Source organism: Homarus americanus, unplaced genomic scaffold, assembly GCF_018991925.1.
Source record: "Homarus americanus isolate GMGI-L3 unplaced genomic scaffold, GMGI_Hamer_2.0 scaffold25827, whole genome shotgun sequence".
NCBI lineage: Eukaryota > Metazoa > Arthropoda > Malacostraca > Decapoda > Nephropidae > Homarus > Homarus americanus.
In genome coordinates, this window is record NW_024738300.1 from 2,648,474 (window position 1) to 2,673,873 (window position 25,400).

A 25,400-nucleotide genomic window follows, 5' to 3' on the forward strand; every position below is an offset into this window, starting at 1 on the left:
TAAGTGTTTTTGTGCTGGTTTGGGTTTTTTCTCCAAGGGGCGTTTCCACTGCAATTACCATCTAATAATAATAAACCCCAAGGCAAGTGAGAATAAATTTCATAATTCCGACCAGTTACATTATATATATATATATATATATATTCCTTCCACTATGCCCAAAATCAACCTTGTGCGTCAAGTAATGTCTTATAATACACACACATTCACTAAGAAGCAAATTGTCCATTTAAACGTTCCAGTTTAACAACATGGCAACATGAACCTGTTGTCAGATAGTATAGTGCCATTGTTGCAAAGACCTCTGGCAGCTATGTGCACTACCCAGTTATCTTTTATCAACCCAAAGATAATTAGTTGATATAACTATCCAGGTACTTCTACCTCACTTGTACGTGTAAGAGTACAATTTTTGGACTGATAAATATATACTCTCATGACAGGACGGTGTGACTTCTATACGTCCAGAGAAAAGTTTATGCCCTTCATGTCATCTATGGTTGGTCCAAGGGACAGTCCTCTGGTTCCTGTCATCGGGAAGAGGTTGGTGAGGGGCGCGAATTCTTAGCTTCTCTCTTCCTGATGTGTATGATAAACATTGTAATGATTTTTATAAGTTAAAACTTTCTTATCTGAATAATAGGTTATGAAATCTGAAGCCTTTCCTTCTCATGTGAATATTTGCATAGCTTTATCGATACTTACATGTGTAATTCCCTTTGGCAGAAAATAAGGTAGGTGATAGGTAGTAGGCAGCTACCAAACAGGGAGGTACTACCGCCTGGGAAGATATTGGAAGCATAATATGTTGTCTAATGGTAGACCCTGCTGCTATATGTGACCAAGTCCCAGGTTGATGATCTGACTCATTTACACTCAATTGCAAGGTCTCAATTGTTCCTCTTACTAGTGACAACACAACATACATATATTTTTTCTCACTTTTGATCTATTTTCATATTTTTTATTTCTCTATGGTTCTTTATTATTATTATTATAATTATTATTATTATTAATATTATTATTATTAATATTATTATTATTATTATTATTATTATTATTATTATTATTATTATTATTATTATTATTATTATTATTACATTTTCGCCCCCCAGGCCCCGATGTGGGTCAGTGACCTGTGCCCGGGTGGGCTAATCCCCGTAAAAAATTATATATAAATATAAAAAAGTGTATTTAGAAGACTTTATTAGCTTATTAAATAATAAGATATTGACTCAAGAATATTTTAGTTACTGATATAATATTTATATTACATCAAGGAAATGAAGTGCCATATTCAGTGTTTATTCTCATTTTGGTTTAATTAATCCAACGAAATAACGCCTGTACATAACCGAGTAGAAATGTGAATAAATTTTATAGTGACAAAACAAATTAAGCCAATCACCTGCAGCAACACTTAATAACTGATAGATAAATCTCTGGATAAACATGCGAATCTCTCTCTGCTGAATTGGGAGTGCACAGTTGCCTTGAGTAACAGACACTACACATATTGCTTCACTCTCATATACATAGTAGGCCTATGGAAGCCTCCTGACACATAACGTTTTCCTCTCCGTCAGTTCATACCATCCTGCTTTAAACAAACACGGTCTTTGATAAGGGGACACCTCGGTGAACAGATATAACAATGACACTTGTACCTCCGTAGACGTTTATTTGTCAAAAGAAATGTTGCAGATAAAACCGCATTCCACCGTTAGTCATATGATGTAACTGATACACATATGATTTTAATTTTTATTTGATTTTTACTTATCATGAACTCATCTTCCCCTAACAGCATCAAGGCAGTAACGCAGACAGGACTATACGACCACTGGACGGAGGGATACATGCCTAATGCTACTTCCTGTGCGCATCCACCAACAAAGATTACTGTCAACACCTCGTTAGCCTTCCACAACCTCTGGGTAATCCACTTAGAACAAATAATGTCATGAATTGATTTTTAACCTGGGCTATCCTCATCCCACCAAGCTGTGAATGGGCACATAGTGTTACAGATTGGAAAAAGGTGCTCAATTTCAGTGCCGACCACATTGCTTTCTTATACAGCGGATACACTGAGCCTGCAAAGTGATGTATTCACATTGCCCTTAAAAGGCCTTTAGAACGTATTTGCACCTTGTTGTATGACTCCGTAATCGGAATATTTGTTTAATCACCAACAGTTTTGTAGTACTGAGATAACAGACTCCCTGTCGCCATTTGAGAGTCTCTAGGCTCAAAGGCTCAGATTCTGAACTATTATGTTTGTAACAAATAATCTTCAACATGTATTTGGATATTTAATATGAATGTAATAAAATGGCGGCGAAGGTGTGGCTATTGGGGGAGGCTGGAGTAGTAGTAGTATTAGTAGTACTAGTAATATTAGTACTACTAGTAGCAGTAGTAGTAGTGTCATTATTAGATTAGCTATTACAATAATTTACCTCATCATTTTTTTTATTAGTTTTCTTATTATAAACTCAGTTCCTCATTGAAAATTGTAAGCCTATATGACCTAATATATAATATTTCATCCGTTTTGAGGAACAACGTGAAATTTCAGGGGATGTTCGTGATGCTGGTTGGTGGTCACACTGTCAGCCTCATTGTCCTGGTCCTCGAGCTCCTCAACGCCCGACGAGAGAACCTCTAAGTCTCCTCTTGACAACATGCCACCATACGTATAATATCACTAACTGGACCAACAACTTCAGCAGCTTGGGAATCTAAACACCTCAGACTGCTGACCTGAAGCTTAGAATTCCGTATTGTAATATTATGTTGTCACTCTAAATTCATTCTTTTTCTCAGGCTGTTGTGTTTATCTATTTTGTTGTATTTGTTTATCGTCCGAAGGATTATTACAATAAAGTGAAACAATTCTTCAACGTCAAGAATTTTCATTTCAACCTATTCCACAATAAGCACCGAATATTCTTGTATTTGAAGTATCATTAAAATAATATATATATATATATATATATATATATATATATATATATATATATATATATATATATATATATATATATATATATATATATATATATATATATATATATATATATATATATATATATATATATATATATATATATATATATATATATATATATATATATATATATATATATATATGTATACTAGCAGAATCGACGCTAGGCCACGGTAGGACGCCACCCTCCGGGAGGCTCCACATTGTCTCACTGTTCAGTCTCCAAAACTTCTTCTTCCATCAATAGTTCATTAACGGTGTATGTAAGTTCCACCGTGTTTTTTCACTACAACGGTACAGCAAAGTATATTTCTTTAGCATTAAAATGTTATTATTTTATTGTCTAATCCTCACTACATATAACACCACCCATCATCACAACATATAACATCATCCATCATCACTACATATAACACCATCCATCATCACTACATATAACACCATCCATCATCACTGCATATAACACCATCCATCATCACTACATATAACACCATCCATCATCACTACATATAACACCATCCATCATCAATGCATATAACACCATCCATCACCACTACATATAACACCATCCATCATCACTGCATATAACACCAACCATCATCACTACATATAACACCATCCATCATCACTGCATATAACACCACCCATCATCACTACATATAACACCATCCATCATCACTACATATAACACCATCCATCATCACTGCATATAACACCATCCATCATCACTACATATAACACCATCCATCATCACTACATATAACACCATCAATCATCACTACATATAACACCATCCATCATCACTACATATAACACCACCCATCATCACTGCATATAACACCATCCATCATCACTACATATAACACCATTCATCATCACTGCATATAACACCATCCATCATCACTACATATAACACCATCCATCATCACTACATATAACACCATCCATCATCACTGCATATAACACCATCCATCACCACTACATATAACACCACCCATCATCACTGCATATAACACCACCCATCATCACTACATATAACACCATCCATCATCACTACATATAACACCATCCATCATCACTGCATATAACACCACCCATCATCACTCTATATAACTCCATCTATCATCACTACATATAACACCATCCATCATCACTACATATAACACCATCCATCATCACTGCATATAACACCATCCATCATCCCTACATATAACACCATCCATCATCACTACATATAACACCATCCATCATCACTACAGATCGGTAAAGTAGTTTCCGAGATTCTCGTGCGGACACACAAACAGACAAACACACAGGCATACTTATTTGTTATATATATATATATATATATATATATATATATATATATATATATATATATATATATATAAATTAAAAGGTCATTGCGGAAGGGTGCCCATATTTTGCTTGGCCAATCATTGTGTGTAATTGTAGTAACTCAACTAATTTTCGTTATTGATTACTCAGTTGTTCCCAACTTTTGCCTACTTTTGGTTAGTAGGTAAGTGTATGTATTGACTGGCTGTCAGCAACAGTATAGGTATTACGACTCTACGCTCAAATAAATACCAGAGTAATGCAGCTCCCGGTTCATTACGTAGCAGTCCTCCGCGCTGTCACCAAGGTTCTCTCCCGTACCAGTACCTTGCCTTAACTGTCAGTACAACATTATATTTTTTCACTGAGTTCTGTTGCAGTGTTAACGTGTTTTTAAAAGGAATATCACTGTGCAGGAGATATAAAAGCATTTACTGTATATGTAACAGAAGAAAAAACATTATTTCCAATGTTTGGATTATAAGCAAAATTGTCATTTGGTGGCAAAGAAACATTTCGGCTTTAGTTTTATCTAAAGTTTTGATTTTAATAAACAATAACGATACTTCACATTGACATGCTGTACTTATTTACGGTTATTACAGTAGGCTGTATCAGTTCCAATTGTATTTTTTTTTTCACTATGAAAAATAATTTATGAAAATAAGCAATGGAATTCAATAATTCAGAAACAGCAAGACAGGTAAGATCTAAATAAGAGTACATACAGCTACAGTGACCGAGAAGAACAAGAGTGTACTGCACATAGAGTCCTCACGATCGATGTATTTTGTTACGTGAGGTCATCTTGTACACACAGTCAAGGTACGTATCAATATGACACACATCAAACTTGTCGTATGGTGTCTGGAAATATGACAAATTTACTCGTGATAAATTTATTTATACCGCTGTCAGGACAACTAAATTTAATTTGGTTAAATAAAACTTAGCTTAACGGGACAGAGCAGTCTATCAAAGTGAAATTAAGTCTATAATAACAAGCTAGGAGAGCACGTAAAAATTTTTCAGTGTATAGATGACGATAAACAAGTCGGAAATTTATTATACCACTATTTGTTTTGGCAATAAAATCCCTTTTATCCTTTTTCTATATCAGAAATAAATCCAATGTAAACAGACACTATATATTTATTTGTTTTTATAAATGTTTATGCAAGTTGCCATTAGCTTATAGTGCTGTACAGTGTTCGAGAATCTTCATCAGTCAGAATATTTGGCGGCAAGGAAAACTCTCTCCTCTGAAGTAACACAATAATGCCATGAGAGGAATTTAGTTCATTAATACTATGATAAATTAAGTCTTGTATAGGAGCTGGTATGGATTACTGTAACATATACGGTATACATAAGACTGTTAATCTATCTTTTGCTGTCTGATTTATATAACATACAATATATCTTATAAGATCTAATGAAAAATCTTATATACCCTGAACCACATGTACACGCAGGAACATTTATAACCAGTTGAAGATACTCCTTCAGTTTTCTGGTAGGAATTATCTACTTCAGTTTTTTCAACAAATTATAAAAAATAAAGAATATCAGAGTCTTAAATATGCTCTGTGACAATTATTTTAAAGAATTTATTCACTCTGTCTTGACTACTCTGAAGGCCAACACAGTATTAGCTTTAAATTTATAACTCTACTGAACACTCACATATTTTCGTACGCAGGAATATGGAGCGGCAACAAAGGCTCCGGCCAACAACTTTGGATGAACGTGTCAAGCTGGTGTGGATGTGGGTGAAAGGCTTCCCTGTACGTGCCATAGCAGAAGAGACAGGCACGAGCGTCACCACTGTCTGCAGGTGGATAAGACGTTGGCAGCTTGAGGGAAATGTCGAGACAAAACATCGAAGACGCAGAAGTCCCGTATATTACGAACACAATCAATATTTATCGCAATTAATGAGTTTTTCCCATCCCAGTCACTCCGTCACTTCTACAGACACAATACGATTTTAAAGTGAAAGAGACATGACCTCTTCAAAACTTTCTTTCGCGAGAGTAAAAAGACGAATAAAAAAAAAACATTCCAACAAAGTATATTGAAGAGAACACGTCTGAACTTTCAGTAAAGATAAACAGGGAGAGAAAAACAGTGAATTAATTAATCTTAATTATTATTGTTGAACATCTAACAAAGAGACAAGAATATCTCAGTTTTCAGGTATCATTATATTACGTTAAATACGATTTTGTCCAGCAACCGTTCCCAGACACCAAAATATGAGGATATATACTGCACATGTGTAATTGTTCACATTCTCCTTATCAACGTAAAAAATTACCATTATTACATCTACAAGTTTTCTTTAAACTTAAATTAAAATTCTGAAATGGTTGATTTTAATGTTATAAATATCTTTTACAAACACTTGTACAACGTCTAACTGTACGGGAAGGGTTTAAGAAATGTGAGGAACGATCCTATAGAATGAGAGAACAATCCTCCAAACCACCCTATTAAGAGTTCAGGAAACACAGCCGCGAACACCACCATGTCATACTAGACTCCTCATTTACTATCCACGCCAGTCGTAGCCAAGACACAGAACTGTGGATAATAGAATCCCTCTCGATGAAAACAATATCCAGAAATGAGCAGTTATTTGTACTCCTGTGTTTCTAGAGTGGTAAGCCCGCTGCACTCTTACATTTAATTAAGATTGATTGTGTATGTATATAAAAGATTGATACACATTTTATAATAGCTGCAATAACTTGGAAGTTAAACTTCTCTTCCGTCACAATAAATGATTAACATAATGTCATGGAAATTGTTGTTTGTTTTAACAAGTTCCTGTTTAATATTAAGTACATATTAGTGTGGCTTGTAGTCTTGTTTCTTCATACTGCTGATTCCTTTCTATACAATTGTTCCGATGATAGTTACTGCGGTCCCAAAAATTTAGCAAATAAAGAAGAATGAGTGTTAAGATGTCCATCTTTGTCCAAACCCTGGTGTTAATATATATATATATATATATATATATATATATATATATATATATATATATATATATATATATATATATATATATATATATATATATATATATATATATATATGTAAGCATGCTTATACCTGTATATGAATATAAATACCTGTATACAGTAAGCCGTGAAACCACTTGTCTAGTGTAATAAGTTTACAGCAGTAGAATTATTTCATAAAAGAACATACTGTACAGTACATACATTAATGTGTGCACTCTTTCGCAAGAACGTGCACCCACATGTACAAATGCCTGCATAAACACAAAATTATACTTTATAATGTGTATGTGAACAAACGTAAGTGGGTACAAGTGCTTAAGTGTGTTACCAACCACTACTGATAGCTTCAAGGACACGATAATATCTCGAAATTGGAGAAAAAAATAAATGCTACTGAAGGTGCCGATCCACAACTGCAATATTACAACACCAGGGAGAAATATTGAGTCTAAAATTTGTGAATATGTATTAGCTCATTACCTGATTCCCAGATTTGTGGAAGTTATAGCTATTCTCTTCGATTTCATGAAAGATATTGACATATACTGTCTTCCGGAAGAGAGAGATAAAACCTACCTGATGAAGTCTACTTGAAAACTTCTCTACGAGGAAATCCCTTTAGGCTGGTTTATGTAGCCTCCTGCTTTAGTTACACTTCTTCGCCTAAGTTTCCCTGCGACGAATCGATCTACGGTTTGATTGTGGCGGAGACATGAAATTTTATGCAGTAATATTGGAAGGTACAAAAAAAAATAATTTTTTTTATTTTTCCTCCAGTTTGACAAAGTGACGATAATGGCAAGAATGCTGTTACTGCTGATGCTCCTGAGTGTTGTGTCTATGGGTGTGTCACAGCTGCCACTCTCAGGGTAAGTGTATGGATGTATCGTCATCCTTATAGCCACACCGTGAACCGGACCAATTGTTAGATACCGTTTGTGTGTGTGTGTGTGTGTGAGAGAGATTACACAAACTGTTAAAATGTTAATGTGATAAATATAGTATGTTATAAGGTAAATGTTAAGTTAATTGATAGAAACTAATTTTCCACATCATCTCTTGCATTACGTTTAAATATATTATTGTTAGTTAACCTTTTTTTACTGTGAGTTCGATTCTATTTATATAACAGGTAGTATGGAAACGTTATCAGTGGCAGGAAAAGCTGTTGGTGATGTTCTGAAACAGTGTCACATCCTCACAGCTCTCTCATCCTCCCTCACAGACGGCTCCATCCCGACCACTACTTTCTCCATGGTATGTACTAATTTAGCTTCTGTGCACGAACGAAATCCTACCTGAGATCATCCTGCCAGCCAAATTCCAACTATCACTGTACTAATTTGAACAATATCTAACTGGATGAGATGCAGGTCCTAACATCCTTGAAATTAGGTAAGATGGGATTTGGTCCAACCGTAGCCACAACAAGACCAGACCTTACAATATCAACAATATTGCTAGAAAACCACTTTTACATCTTGTAGTAGTGAGACATTGACCATTTCTTTGCTACAAGATTCAGTGATTTGTTCTGCTGTACTGTAACCTCGTGATATTCTTCAGAAGATAGCCCAGGCGCGGGCACCATGGGGGATTACAGCACGAAGTAACAACGAGAGCTACAACACCAACGTGACTCAGGCAGCAATATCAGAGGTAGTAAAAGCTCGTAGGGTAAGGCTACCTCACATATGAATGGCGTTGATTTTGCATTTATTTTAGTTCATTACTTTCCTGCTGACTTTCAATGACTTAAACCACATTCTAAAGGATAAAACCCTAATTCTTGTATGTTTAAATATAGAATGTCCATCATATCAACAGCTGCGGCAGCAGTCATGGAGCTGACGGTGGTGGTGGTGAGCTACGACCCAGCCTTTCTTGCCGCCTTCGCCGAATGGTTCTTAAGGGCCGCCTCCAGTGTGGTCGACGAGGCTCTCGTCGTCACCCGCCTGCCTCTTAAAGGTCTGAATTTTCTACACGCAACACTCTCCGTGACGAATTCGATGCTTATTATCGTCGAAAAGCCTCAGAATCATCAAGGTAACTAGAAAGTGTTTTTCTCATACGACATGAGCCATTTATAACAACCTTTCCATTCACACGTCCGGTGCTTACTTACTCTTTGAGTTTAGAAATGTATAATATAATATACCTAGAAAATATCCACTGCATATGATTAGGTTAGGTTAAACATTAAGAGACTGACTGGGTTTGATTAGGTTAACTTTGATTAGTTTCAGCTCAGAAAATATGCATTGTTGTATGCTAAATAGCATGTTAAATCTATACTCACATCATTTTTTTTATCTGTGGTGATAACAAGAACACCATAATTATCATAGGAAGTGGGCTTCTGAGTATGGCTGACATTCCTGTATTATTTTCTTATAAGTTCGTAACGTAAAATAGACCTACTGGATTATTTGTTGTTGATATTGATCTTAAACTCTATTTTACATCCCCAGTTGTAGTGTACCCCACTGCCCTACAGCCCCCGCGATGGCCAACCGTTGAGAGTTGCTCTCTGGACGCCCCACCGAGGCCTCTCACCTCCCACCTCCCACTCTTCCCTGACAAGTTCTCCCGGTGAGTTATTTCATTGGTCCGTGGAAGAACTGCATGTAAATCTCCTTTCCTAAGACCTTATTGTGGCTTGTTTTTTTATGCCAGCAGTCGATAAAGTGATATGCCTGAAAACAGCATCACTTACTGTAATAAATTACATAATCCAATATCGTGAATGAGCACATAGTGTGTCTTCTCATCACGTTCCATAACCATATGCTTTTTGTAGATTACACACTGGTCCCAATTTTGTGGCAGAGGAGTTTGAGCCTCATATCGCTTTGGTGAAAAGCCAGATGGAAGCGACCTGTTCCATTGTTCACAGGACCAATGGTCAACTTGCTGGAGATACTAGCCAGCAGTATGAACTTCACGTAAGTGGTGATAGAGAGCCTTGTTCTTGAACATGGACGTAGTGACAAAAGATCTTTTTCCGTCTTGCCTTAGTAGAACATATTATATCTTGCAAAAATTTCTCTCAAATTCTTCGACAACTGAAAATCTGGAACGTAATTAAAACAGAGTAATTTTTTCACTGTAAAACAAATGTTAATTAAGAACTCCCCCCACAACGTAGGTGGCTGCATTTACAAGGTTCCTTGCAAGGAATGTAATAGTTCTACTTAGGACAGACGGAAATGATCTTGTAACTAGACTTACAACATTAATACATATAGTGTTAGGACAGGCCAGGAATCCAATGCTTTGTTCATTCATATGAGAGATAATAAGCATTGCATTGATTGGGATAATGCCTCCTCAATATTACCTTGTAATTCATTCGTCAGTTGTAACATTATAGAATCTAGTCTAATCACAAATCGAATTTGTCAACATGAATTTGATTAATGGCATGTACAAATTGGACAATTTTTGTAACAAGATTTGTAACCAGGTGAAAGGGTTGGTGGACACCTGCCGTCCCTAGGGACTTGATTTCATTCTCTTACTGTATATATTAACCTTGTCAATAATTACTCCTTAGTCTGTACCAAGGAGGTTTAATATAGGTGGAGGCGTAATCACCCTCGCAGCCCAGTGGGAGTGAAGCCATCGCGGGCTGGTGGCCGCCATACTGGTAGAGGATAGGCATGAGCGCCTGTACAAACAACTTATCTTTAATTCTTCAACTTTTATTATTGGCAAATAAAATGGAGTCAGTTTTGTAGTACAATTAAAGATTAAATTATACACAATTTATAAAATAATAGGATCATCCACTCTGTCTCATGACACAAGCACTCTACTGTACATACATTACTTATAAGCTACTGAACAAAACCAACTTATTATTGGTTTGGATACATTTACATTTTCTTCTGTCTGTAGATTAAACGTGCATTGTAGATTTCACAGAGCTGCTTTGATCAATAAAAAGGATGATTGCTTAATGGGTCTGTGTCACACTGAACTATTTTCTGCTTATTGTAGGAAACTATTTTCTCATGTGGGTTAGGAAGTCACAGAAGTACATTGGTCCTGAATTTTCAACTTCGACAAATCTTAATAACTCTAGTGAAGGAAAACTCAGTCCCCTGTGTTTTAAGCACAACAAGTCAGTGAATTGAAGGAGGCTTTGTGCTGGAAGAGCAGAGATACAGGTTTCACAGCTAGGCTTCATATTCAGTTTGATACAACAAAGCCATACTTTCTATACCAATGTTAACTATCTCGCACCTTAATCATTTTTTTTTCTAATTTAAAAGCATTGGTTGGACAGTTTGAGTACCTTTGTTACATCACCTGTTTTAGCCCTGACTCATTTATACACCTGGATCATAGCGCCCTCACTCTACGTCTAACGAACTGGAGTTATTTACACTGTAAGATCAACTAACCTAACCTAAAGTAGATTAGGTTAGGTTAACAGACTCACAGTGTAAATATCCTGCACATACTATAGCACCTATATATATATATATATATATATATATATATATATATATATATATATATATATATATATATATATATAAAAAAAAGAGAGAGAGAGAGAGAGAGAGAGAGAGAGAGAGAGAGAGAGAGAGAGAGAGAGAGAGAGAGAGAGAGAGAGAGAGAGAGAGAGAGAGGAGGAGGGAAGATTTTCATGTATTAATAAGAACAGGGTGCATCCAACCTCAAATCTTGAATCCATCAACAAACTAAATAACCTATAACTTTGCTATAATAGGCTGAGCTTAGGAAATGAAGTTAATGAAGAAGTACATTTTACATCCAATGAGCAGTTTTAGCAAAAGCTTATTAAAAGTCATTGCCCCCAACTCAGTGAACGTCATATTTACAGTTTACAAAGAATAAATCTGAGATGATATTATGAGTGCATAGAAAATAATGTTGGAGGTCATTTTGCCAGATATAGATATATACGTCCCCTGACGGCGCCGCTGCTGCAAATGGATCTTGGACGGGCATGGTTGGTATGGTGGGACGAGGGGTGAAGTGTTAGAGGAAGGGTGTTTAGTTTACATATTTTATGTATATTGAGATTTTAAAAAAAATTCAATCGTGACAATATTCTTGTAATTGTGTTTAAGTAAATTATTGAAAATTGGTAAAAACCAATGTATTGCATGTACTGTACAGTAATAATTTTGTTTTCATATTAATGACAAATGTTCCTACATACGATCACATTTATGTTCTACTTTGTTATCAATATTTTATCTTTATATAAAGATGGAAAGTTGAAGGATAATCTTAAGTTTTATATGAGATATAACAAATACAATTGATCATATACAGCGTAATATATTGTTTGCATTTCTAAAAATAATTGTCTAAAAAATATTATTTACGTAGAGGCGGACATTGTCTTGGCCCTTTAGTGAGCGCCACTGAGATGGTGGACTTCAATTAACAGAGACAGCGGAGGATCATGGGAGGTCGAGGTCTGCCGAGATGAATCCTTGGGGCTTCCCTACTGCCCCTGGCACCGCTGGTGGGTGGGCATCCTGACGGCGATGCTGGTGGTACCTGCTGTGGTATTCTTCCTATGGTCAATTACCGGGTTAAGAAATAACGATGATACTGTTAGCTCCTCCGATATGTTTTTTGTTACCTTCAAAGTTTTACAACAAGGTAAGTTGGTAAGTTCACAAATAGGTAGAGCAACCTTTATGCATTTAAGCATATATATATATATATATATATATATATATATATATATATATATATATATATATATATATTATTGTTACGCCGTCTCTAATTTACTTTAATATCCAGGTTCTTAGGCGTAACTCAAACAAAAAGTGAAGTAAATTAACGGGAATAAAAATAAAATAAAGTAAAACCTTTAAGAATTTAATTAATTAAATATTAACATTACTAAAGAGCCTCGTAGGCTGTCACAACAAATTGATTCACTATCGAAACTTTTAAGACACAAATGATACAAAAACATCGAAACATCAAAAGAATAAAATAAAACATTGATTATGTTAACACTGAAATTAATTACAGTGGAACAACACTGAATTACTTAAATGCAACTAAGCAAAACACTGATGGACACACAAGAGACATAAATAGGCATCACATAGATATACCCATTGCGGCGAGACAGGAACAACACAGTAATAAAATAAAGTAAGGAACAGGTGGCGGGTGTCACCAAAAGAACGAACTGAATGACAAGAGGGACTGGATCACTCTCGTCTACTGGTGAACACTATATATAGGGCCCAGCTCCGCGAATGCGACCAGCCATCCGGTGAAACATGGGTCGTTTAACGATGCAGATGGTCGTTAGGGAAACAATGAATGCTTGTTGCCAATACTAAATGAAGAAATAAGATGGGCTTGGAAATAAATATATTATTAGTAATTTAACAATATCATTATGATGAATAATATAGAACAACATGGAAGCATGCTATATAACAACAAAAATAGAAAATACGACACGGTCGTAAATAATATATATATATATATATATATATATATATATATATATATATATATATATATATATATATATATATATATATATATATATATATATATATATATATATATTAGGGTCCAAAATATATCACATATATTTGTATACGTTTTCTCCACAAGGTTTATTTTGTCCATTAGGGTACAAAATGCATCCCAGAAAAAATTGGATCATTTAAAGCATACCCATTTAGTACGTAATAAGGATTTTTTCGGGGCTAGATAAAACACATTTAAAACCAATACCAGTCTCTCAATTTCACAAGCCTTTGACAAATCACAAACCGAATAACTTAGAACACCAATACACATTCTTTATTTGTATCCTTCATCATAGCAGCTTTTGTTTTGCCGTTGGTAACTTCTGCGATGAGCTGCAACAACCCGTAAAAGGTACTGCTTTTGGGTCCTCATTTTGCGTTATAGACCATTATAACGCTCTATGAGAGCAATTGCCCTCTTCTGCGCTGTCATTAACACTTCATATTTATCGCACGATCTCATTGTGATAAACACTTCATCGTCTTTCCATGTTTTCGGGGATCCTACTCAAGAACAGTTGTGCTCTTTCTTTGCCATCTAGTGTGTAAGAACATCAAAAATACCTAATGTACGCCGCTCAGTAACAAATGAGCTACGTTACTGATAGGAGTTTCATCAGATAGACAATACGCCTTGAAAAGTCCTGTTTTTGGGCACAGTTTTGTACCATATTCTTCTTGGTTTCCAGTATCGATCCTGTCATCAAATAAGCTAGACCGATAAGATGTTCTGATAGATACCTGGCAGATGCTGTTAATTGTTGCTTGTGCTGGTGTGTGCAACTTTCATGAGGATATTCCTTAAAACCTTCATTAGCTGCAACTGCTGAATGGAGCTGAACAGCCATTGGTGCTTGCGCCAGAATCTCACATATTATGCTCACAAACAGCCAGTTGTGTGGATATTGTTTTCTTCCCGTGTTGATAATGTGAATTGATGTTTAAACAGATAGATTTTGAGAGTACAGATTCCTTTGCCATCCATCTTGCATGGTGTGTAGGACCAGGAACTCGAAAGGAAACCTACTACTTGCAGTCCACCAAGAAAACAAAAGAGCTAGTTCTAGAACTCCTATAATCATTCGTGGTTGAGTCTCTGCAGGGCTACTGGCAAATATTCAAGCAACTCCTTCTTAGATTGATAATGAAATAATTAGAACTGATGAGATATAAATGAAATAAGTGGAAGCCTATCTGATTAATGGTAACCCCTTGTCTGTGTTTCCTTGCTCAACCTTGTCATTGTTGGGTCCCTATGACTCAATACTTGACTCTGTTCTTTCCAACAGGCAACTAGGTTATATACATTGAAATATACCTAATATAATGTGTTGTGTATATTAAGACTGTATCATGTGACAAGAAAATTCAGTCTCAAGGCTCACAAGTATAATATGCAAAAATGATTGACCTCTAAATGTTAATGAATATGGATAAAAATTTACAGACCTTATCTATGGAACCAATGGACAATTTTAAGGCTTGTGGAGGCAATATATTACTACTTATATTTTTGGGATCATCTTAATATATATATATATATATATATATATATATATATATATATATATATATATATATATATATATATATATATATATACATATATATATGCAAATAAATACTGTAGGTGCGCGTGATCCAGGTATATATGCTGATAACCACATGAAAAAAAGAAAACACGAAGTTTCCAAGCGCTTTTAGATAATTCACATCTTCAGGGGTGAGTACAACCAAAGTAGAAGTGCAGAACAAGTTATATATATGTTGAGAGGAGGGCAGGAGATCAGGTCCACAGAGGTCAAGGAGTATAGTAATGACTCCTACTAATCTTCACAAAAGCAATTCACAGTGGTCGGTAGTCAGGTCAGAGGAAAAACTGACCCAACCTTCTCTACCTGGCTACAAATCTTCTAATTGGGCTAAAATGTTCAATTTGTACATGCCATTACTCAAATTCAAGTTAACGGATTCGGTATGTTTAATGAGACTAGATTCTATAATGTTCCTACTGTCAATTGAATTACAGAAATATTGAGGAGTATTACCCTGGGATACAATAAACATTGCATTGTATGTGTGTTTGTGTGTTTGTGTGTGTGTGTGTGTGTTTGTGTCCGCACGAGAATCTTGAACTACTTCTTTTTTATCTGTGTGATGATGGATGGTGTTATATGTAGGTGATGATGGTGTTGAGAGTGTAGTGATGATGGATGATGATGTTATTGGGTGATGATGGATGGTAAGAGTATGGTGATGATGGATGTTGTTATATGGTGATGATGGGTGTTATTGTAGTGATGGATGGTGTTATATGTAGTGATGATGGATGGTGTTATATGTTGTGATGATGGATGATGTTATATGTGATGATGATGGATGGTGTTATGACGGTATAGTGGTGATGATGATGTTATATGTAGTGATGATGGATGTTGTTATATGTAGTGATGATGGATAGTGTTATGATGGGATGATGGGTGATGTTATATGTAGATGATGGATGCTGTTATATGTAGTAATGATGGGTGGTGTTATATGTGTGATGATTTGATAATAAAATAATATTGTTTAATGCTAAAGATATACTTTGTTGTACTGTGTGTTGTAGTGGAACTATATACCCGTTAATGAACTATTGATGGAAGAAGAAGTTTTTGGGGACTGAACAGAGACAATGTGGAGTTTCTCCTCGAGGGTGGCAAACTCACCTTGGCTCTAGCGAATGAGACGCCCGGACTAAACTTGGCATGGATAGTGTGTTTCCTTGCTTCTTCATGGACAGTTCTTATGTTGATGTTGAGTGGGGAACTGGCAAAATCTGTACATACTTGTTGCTAAGGCAAAACAAAAATGTGGTTGGTCTTATGCACTCAGTGAGTTGATTGTCTTCACTCACTGAGACAATGTGGAGCCCCGGGAGGGTGGCGTCCTACTGTGTGTCTCCACCAGAATCTCTGAAACCACTTTTTTTACCGATCTGTAGTGATGATGGATGGTGCTATATGTAGTGATGATGGATGGTGTTAGAAGTAGTGATGATGGATGATGTTATATGTAGTGGTATGGATGGTGTTATATGGTGTGATGATGGATGATATATGTAGTGATGATGGGTGGTGTTATATGTAGTGATGATTAGACAATAAAATAATAACAGTTTAATGCTAAAAAAAATATACTTTGCTGTACTGTTGTAGTGAACTTACATACACCGTTAATGAACTATTGATGAAAGAAGAAGTTTTGGGGGCTGAACAGTGAGAGTCAATATGGAGCCTCCTGGAGGGTGGCGTCCTACAGGAAAAGTGGAAAACAATATTTCTAGATATATATATATATATATATATATATATATATATATATATATATATATATATATATATATATATATATATATATATATATATATATATATATATATATATATGTATATATATATTTGACGAATTATCGACCTATTGAAGTATAATTATTTCTTTCCGTCAAAAAGTTTAGTTGTGACTTTTATATCTTTGCCAGGAAGCACTGTGTCTCTTGACCCGTGGTGGAGGACAGGTTAGCGTGGATGATAAACCATGTTGGTGTTAATTTGTTACGCCGGCAACCCTATGTCCAATTTAGCTGTGAGATACATCCTCAACCCTATCAGTCTTCCGACGTGCTTGACGACCCCTCTGTCACTATGATATGGGGAGGCCAACAACGCTACGTGCAATATTACTGCGTGGTTTTTTTTTTTTACCCATTCCGCATTTTCTAAAGGAACTGAGGTGTTAATAAGGTATTCGTGATTTTATTGTAATCTGCACCTTAACACAGTCAATAATAAATATTTTTTTTTTCTGCCATTTTATCTTCATGTTTAATTTCGGTTACCGTGCCGGTTCTATAGAATATCTCGGCCTCATTTTACCAGGCTGTGGAATCTTGGCGTGTTCCGAGAAAATAGCTGACTGGAATCTGAAGGACGCATTAAGTATAGGGAGGAGTACAGAGTTCCCCAGTAGCATTGATATTCGTCAGGAATGGCGACCACGTCTTGATAGCAGAGGATCGTTACGAGAGTCCTCATGGCTCAAGATTTCACGAACAGGTGCAAAAAATATTACATATTTTCTATTAGACACGAATTTCAACGCACCATTGAAGTAAATTACAGTCCTAGGTTTCAAGGGTTCCCTAGAACCACAATGTATTATATCAAATTACACATTTTCCCCACTCGCGCCATCAGAATGCTTTTCCCTCAATATTCAAAGAATTTAATTGAATATACCCCCACTTATCTGCCCCTTGAATCAATGAAACAACTGATTGTTAATTAACCTGAAATTAAAATAATTTGTATATTTGCTCCTGAGAGGTCGGTGTGACTTCTACTGTCCAGATCAAGGTTCTGCCCTTCATGTCTTCAATGGTTGGCGCGAGCACAGTCCTTGTCTCCTGTCATTAGTGTTGCAATTGTGATATCTTTGCTGTTTTTCAATATATATATATATATATATATATATATATATATATATATATATATATATATATATATATATATATATATATATATATATATATATATATATATATATATATATATATATATATATATATATACAACTGCCATTCCTTCTGTAAATTCAAGGAAATACCAGAATAGTTTTTGACACTGAAAACTCGCGAATCAATTCTTTTCTTGTGATGCGATAAACTATTCATGAGCTCTCTATTGTGGTGTGCAAGCACTGAGCTGTTGAAGTGTCAATCTTCCCTTTACAGCATCAAGGCGGTGACTAGACAGGATTGCACACCAGTGGATTTGGAGAATTACATGCCTAATGCTACTTTCTGTGCACATCCACCTACCAAAATTACCGTCAACACCTCATTAACTCCACAACCTCTGGGTGAGCTTGCTAACCTAACATCACATATAAAAAGAACACTAACCTCATATTAGTACTATCATTACATCTGAAGTCCCTTTGGCAGTTGCATAACCTCTATAATATATTGCGTTTCAGATGTTCGCAGTGATCCTCGGAGGACACGTCGTCAGCAGCCCTATATTGGGGCTCGAGCTCCTAAAATGTTAGACTATTTTCTGCCTTCTGAATGTACGATCACACGAAGGCGAGAAATGATATTCACCCTGGTATCCTCTATAACTTGGCAGGAGAAAATATGAAGTCAACATACGTATTTATTCAGTGACATGCTGCCTTAGGTGAGCAGATTACTTAACGAGGTAAAACGTTGAACCAGGATTCTCAATTTCTACTAAGGAATGAACTACAGAGTAACGATAAAGTTTAACATTAATGAATATTATTACTTAGTTTCAGGTAATATAAATTATTTAATCATTCCACAGATAAATGATAATACACCTTATTAGTTTAAGAACAGTAGGATATGGACACATACACTGTCTTTTATTTTATATTTGATATGTGTTAAATACATGTAAATTATGTTCCTGATCAACCACAAATTGCACAATTGTAAATCTGCTAATAAATGATTAATTTCATCAAGCAGTTAAAATATGCTGTCATTTATCATATTAAGATCTTCTGATTATGTAAATAAAATATGGAGATATTTTGACAACTTATGTGTTTCCTAACTTATTAATGACATTCATTATCCACAGTACTTACTTTTCAATAGTGATATATTTGTTATATGCATATGTCATATAACCTTACATATTAAAATTAACTAATAATATCAATTATATTAACCTTGTTTTGTACTTCTCCTTAGTCTTACTCACCCCTGAAGATAGAATAATTACACGAAAGCGCTTGGCAACTTCTGTGTTTTCTTTTTTCTTGTAGTTATCAGTATACCTGGATCACGTGCACCCATAGTGATTTATATATATATATATATATATATATATATATATATATATATATATATATATATATATATATATATATATATATATATATATATATATAAACTAGTTGAACTTATTCTCCAAGGGCTCTGCTAGGTCATTGTAGACGCCCGGGAGGCTCCACATTGTCTGTTGTAGTGCATTAAGGTAAACCATATTTTGGTTTGCCATAAGCAGCAAGTATGTTTCAGATTTTGCCATTTCCTTAATTTCTGGAGCATCCAACATAGAACTGTCTATGAGAGAAGCAAGGAAACACCAGGTTTAGGCCAACTATGGCTTTTGTAGAGGGTCATGGCAAAGCTCACTTAACCGAACTGAAGTCGCTTGAACTCAAATGGCAGGTCAGTGGTGATGAGAGGCATCCTGGTATAAAAAAAAGTCCTCTCCTTTAGCTTTTCCTGTCATTATTGTAGCTTCCAGTACATGTGGCATCATGTTCTTTTAGAGCGACTCGTCTCATTTTGAGTATGATGTCTGTTTCAAACTCTGATCGACAATCAGTATGGCTACTTCATTAACTACAAAAGGAGCATGAATCTTTCTTCATACCCTCCCCTAGGGTCGTGTCTGCTTTTAATCCCTGACTCTTTACTCGTTACAAGGTCATTTGTGGCATTTTAAATGACTATACATACGTGTTAAGGCTCATGCAGCATTTCAAGGATAGATAGGACAATGTCATGTCTGACACCTTTGAATGTTGCCACATTCCGATAGTAGTCTACTTTTCATGATCTCCCATGAAGTAGATTTGGAGGAACTTTGCCTGCTCATCTTCCAGTGTAAAAGAGGGATCCTGCTTTGTGAGATCACCCAATTCACCTTGGACTTTTGAATGTTGGTATATCCAAGTCACGAACCACTCGGTAACTCCAAAGGATGTCATCTGGAAGCATGAAATTGCAATTTTCAGCATATTTTCTAAGAAGTGTTTTGACTCCGGTGTTGTTCCCAGCATGAGAGTCTTCAATGGTTGTGGTGGTTTTTCCAAATTTGCCAGTCAGCTTTTCCCTATGAGAGCAACACAGTCCAACAGACTTCCTGTAAACTTCTTTTGCACCGCAGTGTTCACACATTTTCTGTCTCATGTTGCCACGACAACAGAGGATATTTTTCATTCTATCTCATTGTCATAGTTAACGCCGCTCTTGCAAGTGATGCCACTGCGTATTCTTTTCTATAATTCCTGATCCCGCAGCTCTTCGTCTTTATTAGCATTCAAAACGAATTTATGCGTTGATCATTTTCAGAGAAGGCCTTCGCTGGTTGCTATCTGTCAGCAATAAGACGATTCCCTTTTCCTGATCTGTTTCGCATCGACTGTCCGCTGTTCGCTTTCGTTAGCGGCAAGACGGGATTCCTTTCCTGATCTGTTTCCAGACCGACTATCCGCTTGTTCGCTCCTGGCGGCTCATCCACGAGGCTACGGTAGGACGCCCTCCTGGAGGCTCCACATTGTCTCACTGTTCAGTCCCCAAAACTTCTTTCTTCCATCAATAGTTCATTAACGGTGTATGTAAGTTCCACCATGTTTTTCACTACAACGGTACAGCAAAGTATATTTTTTTCGCATTAAACTGTTATTATTTTATTGTCTAATCATCACTACATATAACATCATCCATCATCATTACATATAACACCATCCATCATCACTACATATAACACCATCCATCATCACTACATATAACACCACCCATCATCACTACATATAACACCATCCATCATCACTACATATAACACCAGCCATCATCACTACATATAACATCATCCATCATCACTACATATAACACCACACATCATCACTACATATAAAACATCCATCATCACTATATATAACATCATCCATCATCACTACATATAACACCACCTATCATTACATATAACAACATCCATCATCACTACATATAACATCATCCATCATCACTACATATAACAAATCCATCATCATCACTACAGATCGGTAAAGTAGTTTCGAGATTCTCGTGCTGACACACAAACAAACACACACACGGACATACTTTTGTTATATATATATATATATATATATATATATATATATATATATATATATATATATATATATATATATATATATCTGTTCAGGTGAGTACAGATCTGTATCTCACCTCCTGAAGGAATTACACGAAAGCGCTTGGGATCTTTACTAGTATATATATATATATATATATATATATATATATATATATATATATATATATATATATATATATATATATATATATATTTATTTATATATGGCCGAAGATGAATATATACAATGAACAGAGGTGATAAGTTACATATGGTGGAAGAGGGGAGAGGGTCACTTGATTGACAAAAGCTTAATACAAAATTAATGAAACAAAGAGTCAACATATCTAACATACTATAGGACTAGTGTGTGTCTGTCTGTCTGGCTGTCTGTCTGTTTGTGTGTGTGTCTGTTCTGGGCAGCCGAAACGGCACAATCGTTTTTTATCAAACTTGGTGGAAAAATCGCAAAAAAATCGTAGAGTGGAACAAACCTGGTCCCATGTCGATGGTTTTCTTTAGGAAGGCATTAATTAACCATTTTATTTATGCTGGAAAACGATGTCGCTGTACGCTGTTTGCCGACTGCGTGTAGCCAAGCACGAGCTTTCGAACTTTCACGCTTTGGTAAACTGTACCAGAACTCGCCACCAGGCAAGAAGGGCCCACGATCACTTGCAGATTAACTATAGATCTTTTAATTTTTGAGCTGGACTTGTAAACATTCTTGTGACCTGATGTAGGCGCCTACTGTCTGGATGGACGATTACGTCATACCTGGGTGTTAATCCGAATGTAGGAAAATATGGCACAGGCAAAAAGGCATAAACACCAGACTATGAAAAAATGGCACATTAATTTTTTTGACATGTTTCGCTAAAATTTTATAATGTTTGTTACTGAAACTTACTTAGAGTTATATCAACGCCATAACATAGAACATGGCCTCACATGAGGTGACCTAACATGATGTACCCATAGAAGCTTGCCCTGTGTGCAGCATGATGACTCTTGGAGACAAAAATTCTATGGTGCTAGTGAGTACTGTATGCCCACCGAGTACTGGTACTGATTCTTCTATGGAACCTTCATCTCTCTCTTCAACTATGGGTGTAAGTGGCTTGTCTAACCAAGTCCTGGTGTGAGGTCGACGACACTGATAGTTGATCTTACACTCTTGATGTGGGAGTGCTTTTAAAGGATTCTTTGGTTCTATCTATGTAGTACAACTTGACAGTAATGATGTATTCTGGGCCAGTGTCGTGGAGCATGGTTACAGGTATGGTGGAGAAAAGCACACATGACTCATGAACCCAGAAGTAATGTAATAATAATAATAAGCGGATGAGCCGCCCCTGACGAGTCATGAGTGATTTTCTCGGTTCACACATAATTTTGGTTTCATATAAGGGCATGATGATTTGGGCTCTGATGATATCAGGCCGTTATCACTGATTCATGATTTTCTACAGGTTATTAGTTGCCATCTTTGGTCTTTGAGCAGTATAGTAAATTAAGAATGTGGAAAATATCCTACAGATCTAACTAATAATTTTCTAGTGGTTAATATTATTTTATGGTGTTTTCAGACCACTATGCTAATTTATGAATATGTGTGCTGAGGAGCTGCTGAGGAAAGGATCCGTCATAGGTTGTGTTTTTAAGGGAGTGTCAAATAGATTCCAGTTAGATTTTCAGGTCAGACGTAAGGAAAATTCCATCAAAGTCCTAGATTTCAGAAGGGCAAACTTTGATAGTTTAAAGAGGCAGCTGAGAGAAGGGTGTCGCGCTTGGGCGTGAACCTGACAGATGACAGGACCTGATAACGAGATCTGAGATTGCCGAGTTTCACGACAGTTTAAATAACAGTTACTTAATGCAAGGCAGCACATACCATACAAAAACTCAGATCAGACAACAATGACCCTAAATGGATAAATAATTATTTAAAGAACATTATTGGCCAAAGGAAGGCTATAGGTAGAAGGATAAATCGTAGAAATTTACCTCCGGGAGTATAATAAGGTATTAGCCGGTAGGGTTAAGACCGAGATAAGAAAAGCAAGAGAAATAATGAACTGAAGATAGCAAGGAGGCGAGCAAACCCCAAAGGATTCTACCAAATGTATTAAACTAAAACACGAGATAAGATTGGACCAAAACGTTCAGATACCGGTGAGCTAACTGATAATGACCGAGAAATGAGCAATAATCTGAATAAACATTTTTCAACAGTTTTCACCACCGAAAATTTAAACATAAGAACATAAGAATGGAGAAACTGCCGGGCCTATTGGCCCATACTGGGCAATCCTGTCTACCCAACCCCTACTGCTCATATAAGCATCCAACCTATGTTTGAAGCTATTCATTATCTGAGTTAATGATGATATTTGGTAACTTGTTCCATTCATCCACTACTCTGTTTCCAAACCAGTGTTTACCTATTTCGCGCTAAATCGAAATTTGTCTAATTTAAAACCATTGTTAAGAGGCACTGACTCTATTCAGAGATAGCAAAAGAAAACAAATTAAGCGAGATAGTTGTGACTAGTAACGATGTTAATAAGCAAATAGACAAACTGAGCCTAATAAGCCACCTGGTCCCGATGAGATATTGCCAGAGTATTAAAGGAATGTAAGGAAGAGCTTAGTATGCCCTTTGCAAAGTTGTTTAATATGTCATTAAAAACAGGTGTAGTACCAGAATCTGGAGGATAGCGAATGTAATACCGATTTTCAAGAAGGGGATAGATCACTATCCTCTAACTACCGTAATCAGTCTAACATCAATAGTAGGTAAATTACTAGAATCAATTATTTCAAATATTCGAAACCACCTGGGCACAAGTTGATCTATGATTCCCAACATGGCTTCTCAAGCGGGCGTTCATGTCTAACTAATCTATTAACATTCTTTTCATCAATTTTCGAATCGGTTGGACGGGGCACTAATTATGATGTGGTATATGACTTTTAGAAGCCTTCGACAGAGTCTGTAGGTTATGTATCTAAGCTACTGTGCCGAGTAGCATTTATATATGTAATCACGTGGCAACACTGCACGTGTTATGTGTAACATTGCCCCGGGCTGCCATATGGCAAGGCAGTCTCAGTCTGACTTTGCCTCGTGCAAGGCATCAGCTAGTCACCCTTGTATTTCTCCTATCCGTTAATAAATGGACTTCAGTGTTACCCGGTGTTTCCTACCCATCACTGCCTTCTTCAGAAATACTTGGAACCTTCAGAGTCCCCCGAAAGACTTATTAGAAAGGTGAAGCGCATGGCATCAAAGGTAATATCCTTAAATGGATTAGGGCGTGGTTAAGGGACAGGAAACAGCGGTGAGCATAAAAGGCACTAAATCGCATTGGAACAACGTACTAGTGGAGATCCCCAAGGCTCGAGTACTTGGACCATTATTATTTATTATATGCATAAACGACATAGATATCGGCATAGACAGCAACATAAGTAAATTTGCTTGATGACACTAAAATAGGACGTGTAATTAAATCTGACGAGGA

General features: G+C 36.1%; 1 protein-coding gene and 1 long non-coding RNA gene across 2 annotated transcripts in view; both read left to right on the plus strand.

Annotated features, from left to right (window-relative positions):
* Positions 1-2,891, plus strand: part of LOC121873789 (probable glutamate receptor) — a 22,885-nt gene extending 19,994 nt beyond the window's left edge. The window contains exons 12-14 of the mRNA XM_042377492.1: positions 444-543; positions 1,808-1,937; positions 2,582-2,891. Of these exons, the coding sequence (XP_042233426.1) occupies positions 444-543; positions 1,808-1,937; positions 2,582-2,671 (320 nt within the window). The 3' untranslated portion in view covers positions 2,672-2,891. The remainder of the gene's footprint in view (positions 1-443; positions 544-1,807; positions 1,938-2,581) is intronic.
* Positions 2,892-4,630: 1,739 nt separating this feature from the next.
* LOC121874004 lies at positions 4,631-7,160 on the plus strand. Its single transcript, XR_006090328.1, has 2 exons — positions 4,631-4,690; positions 6,054-7,160. It is a non-coding gene; the product is annotated as an uncharacterized LOC121874004 (long non-coding RNA).
* The last annotated feature ends 18,240 nt before the right edge of the window (positions 7,161-25,400 follow it).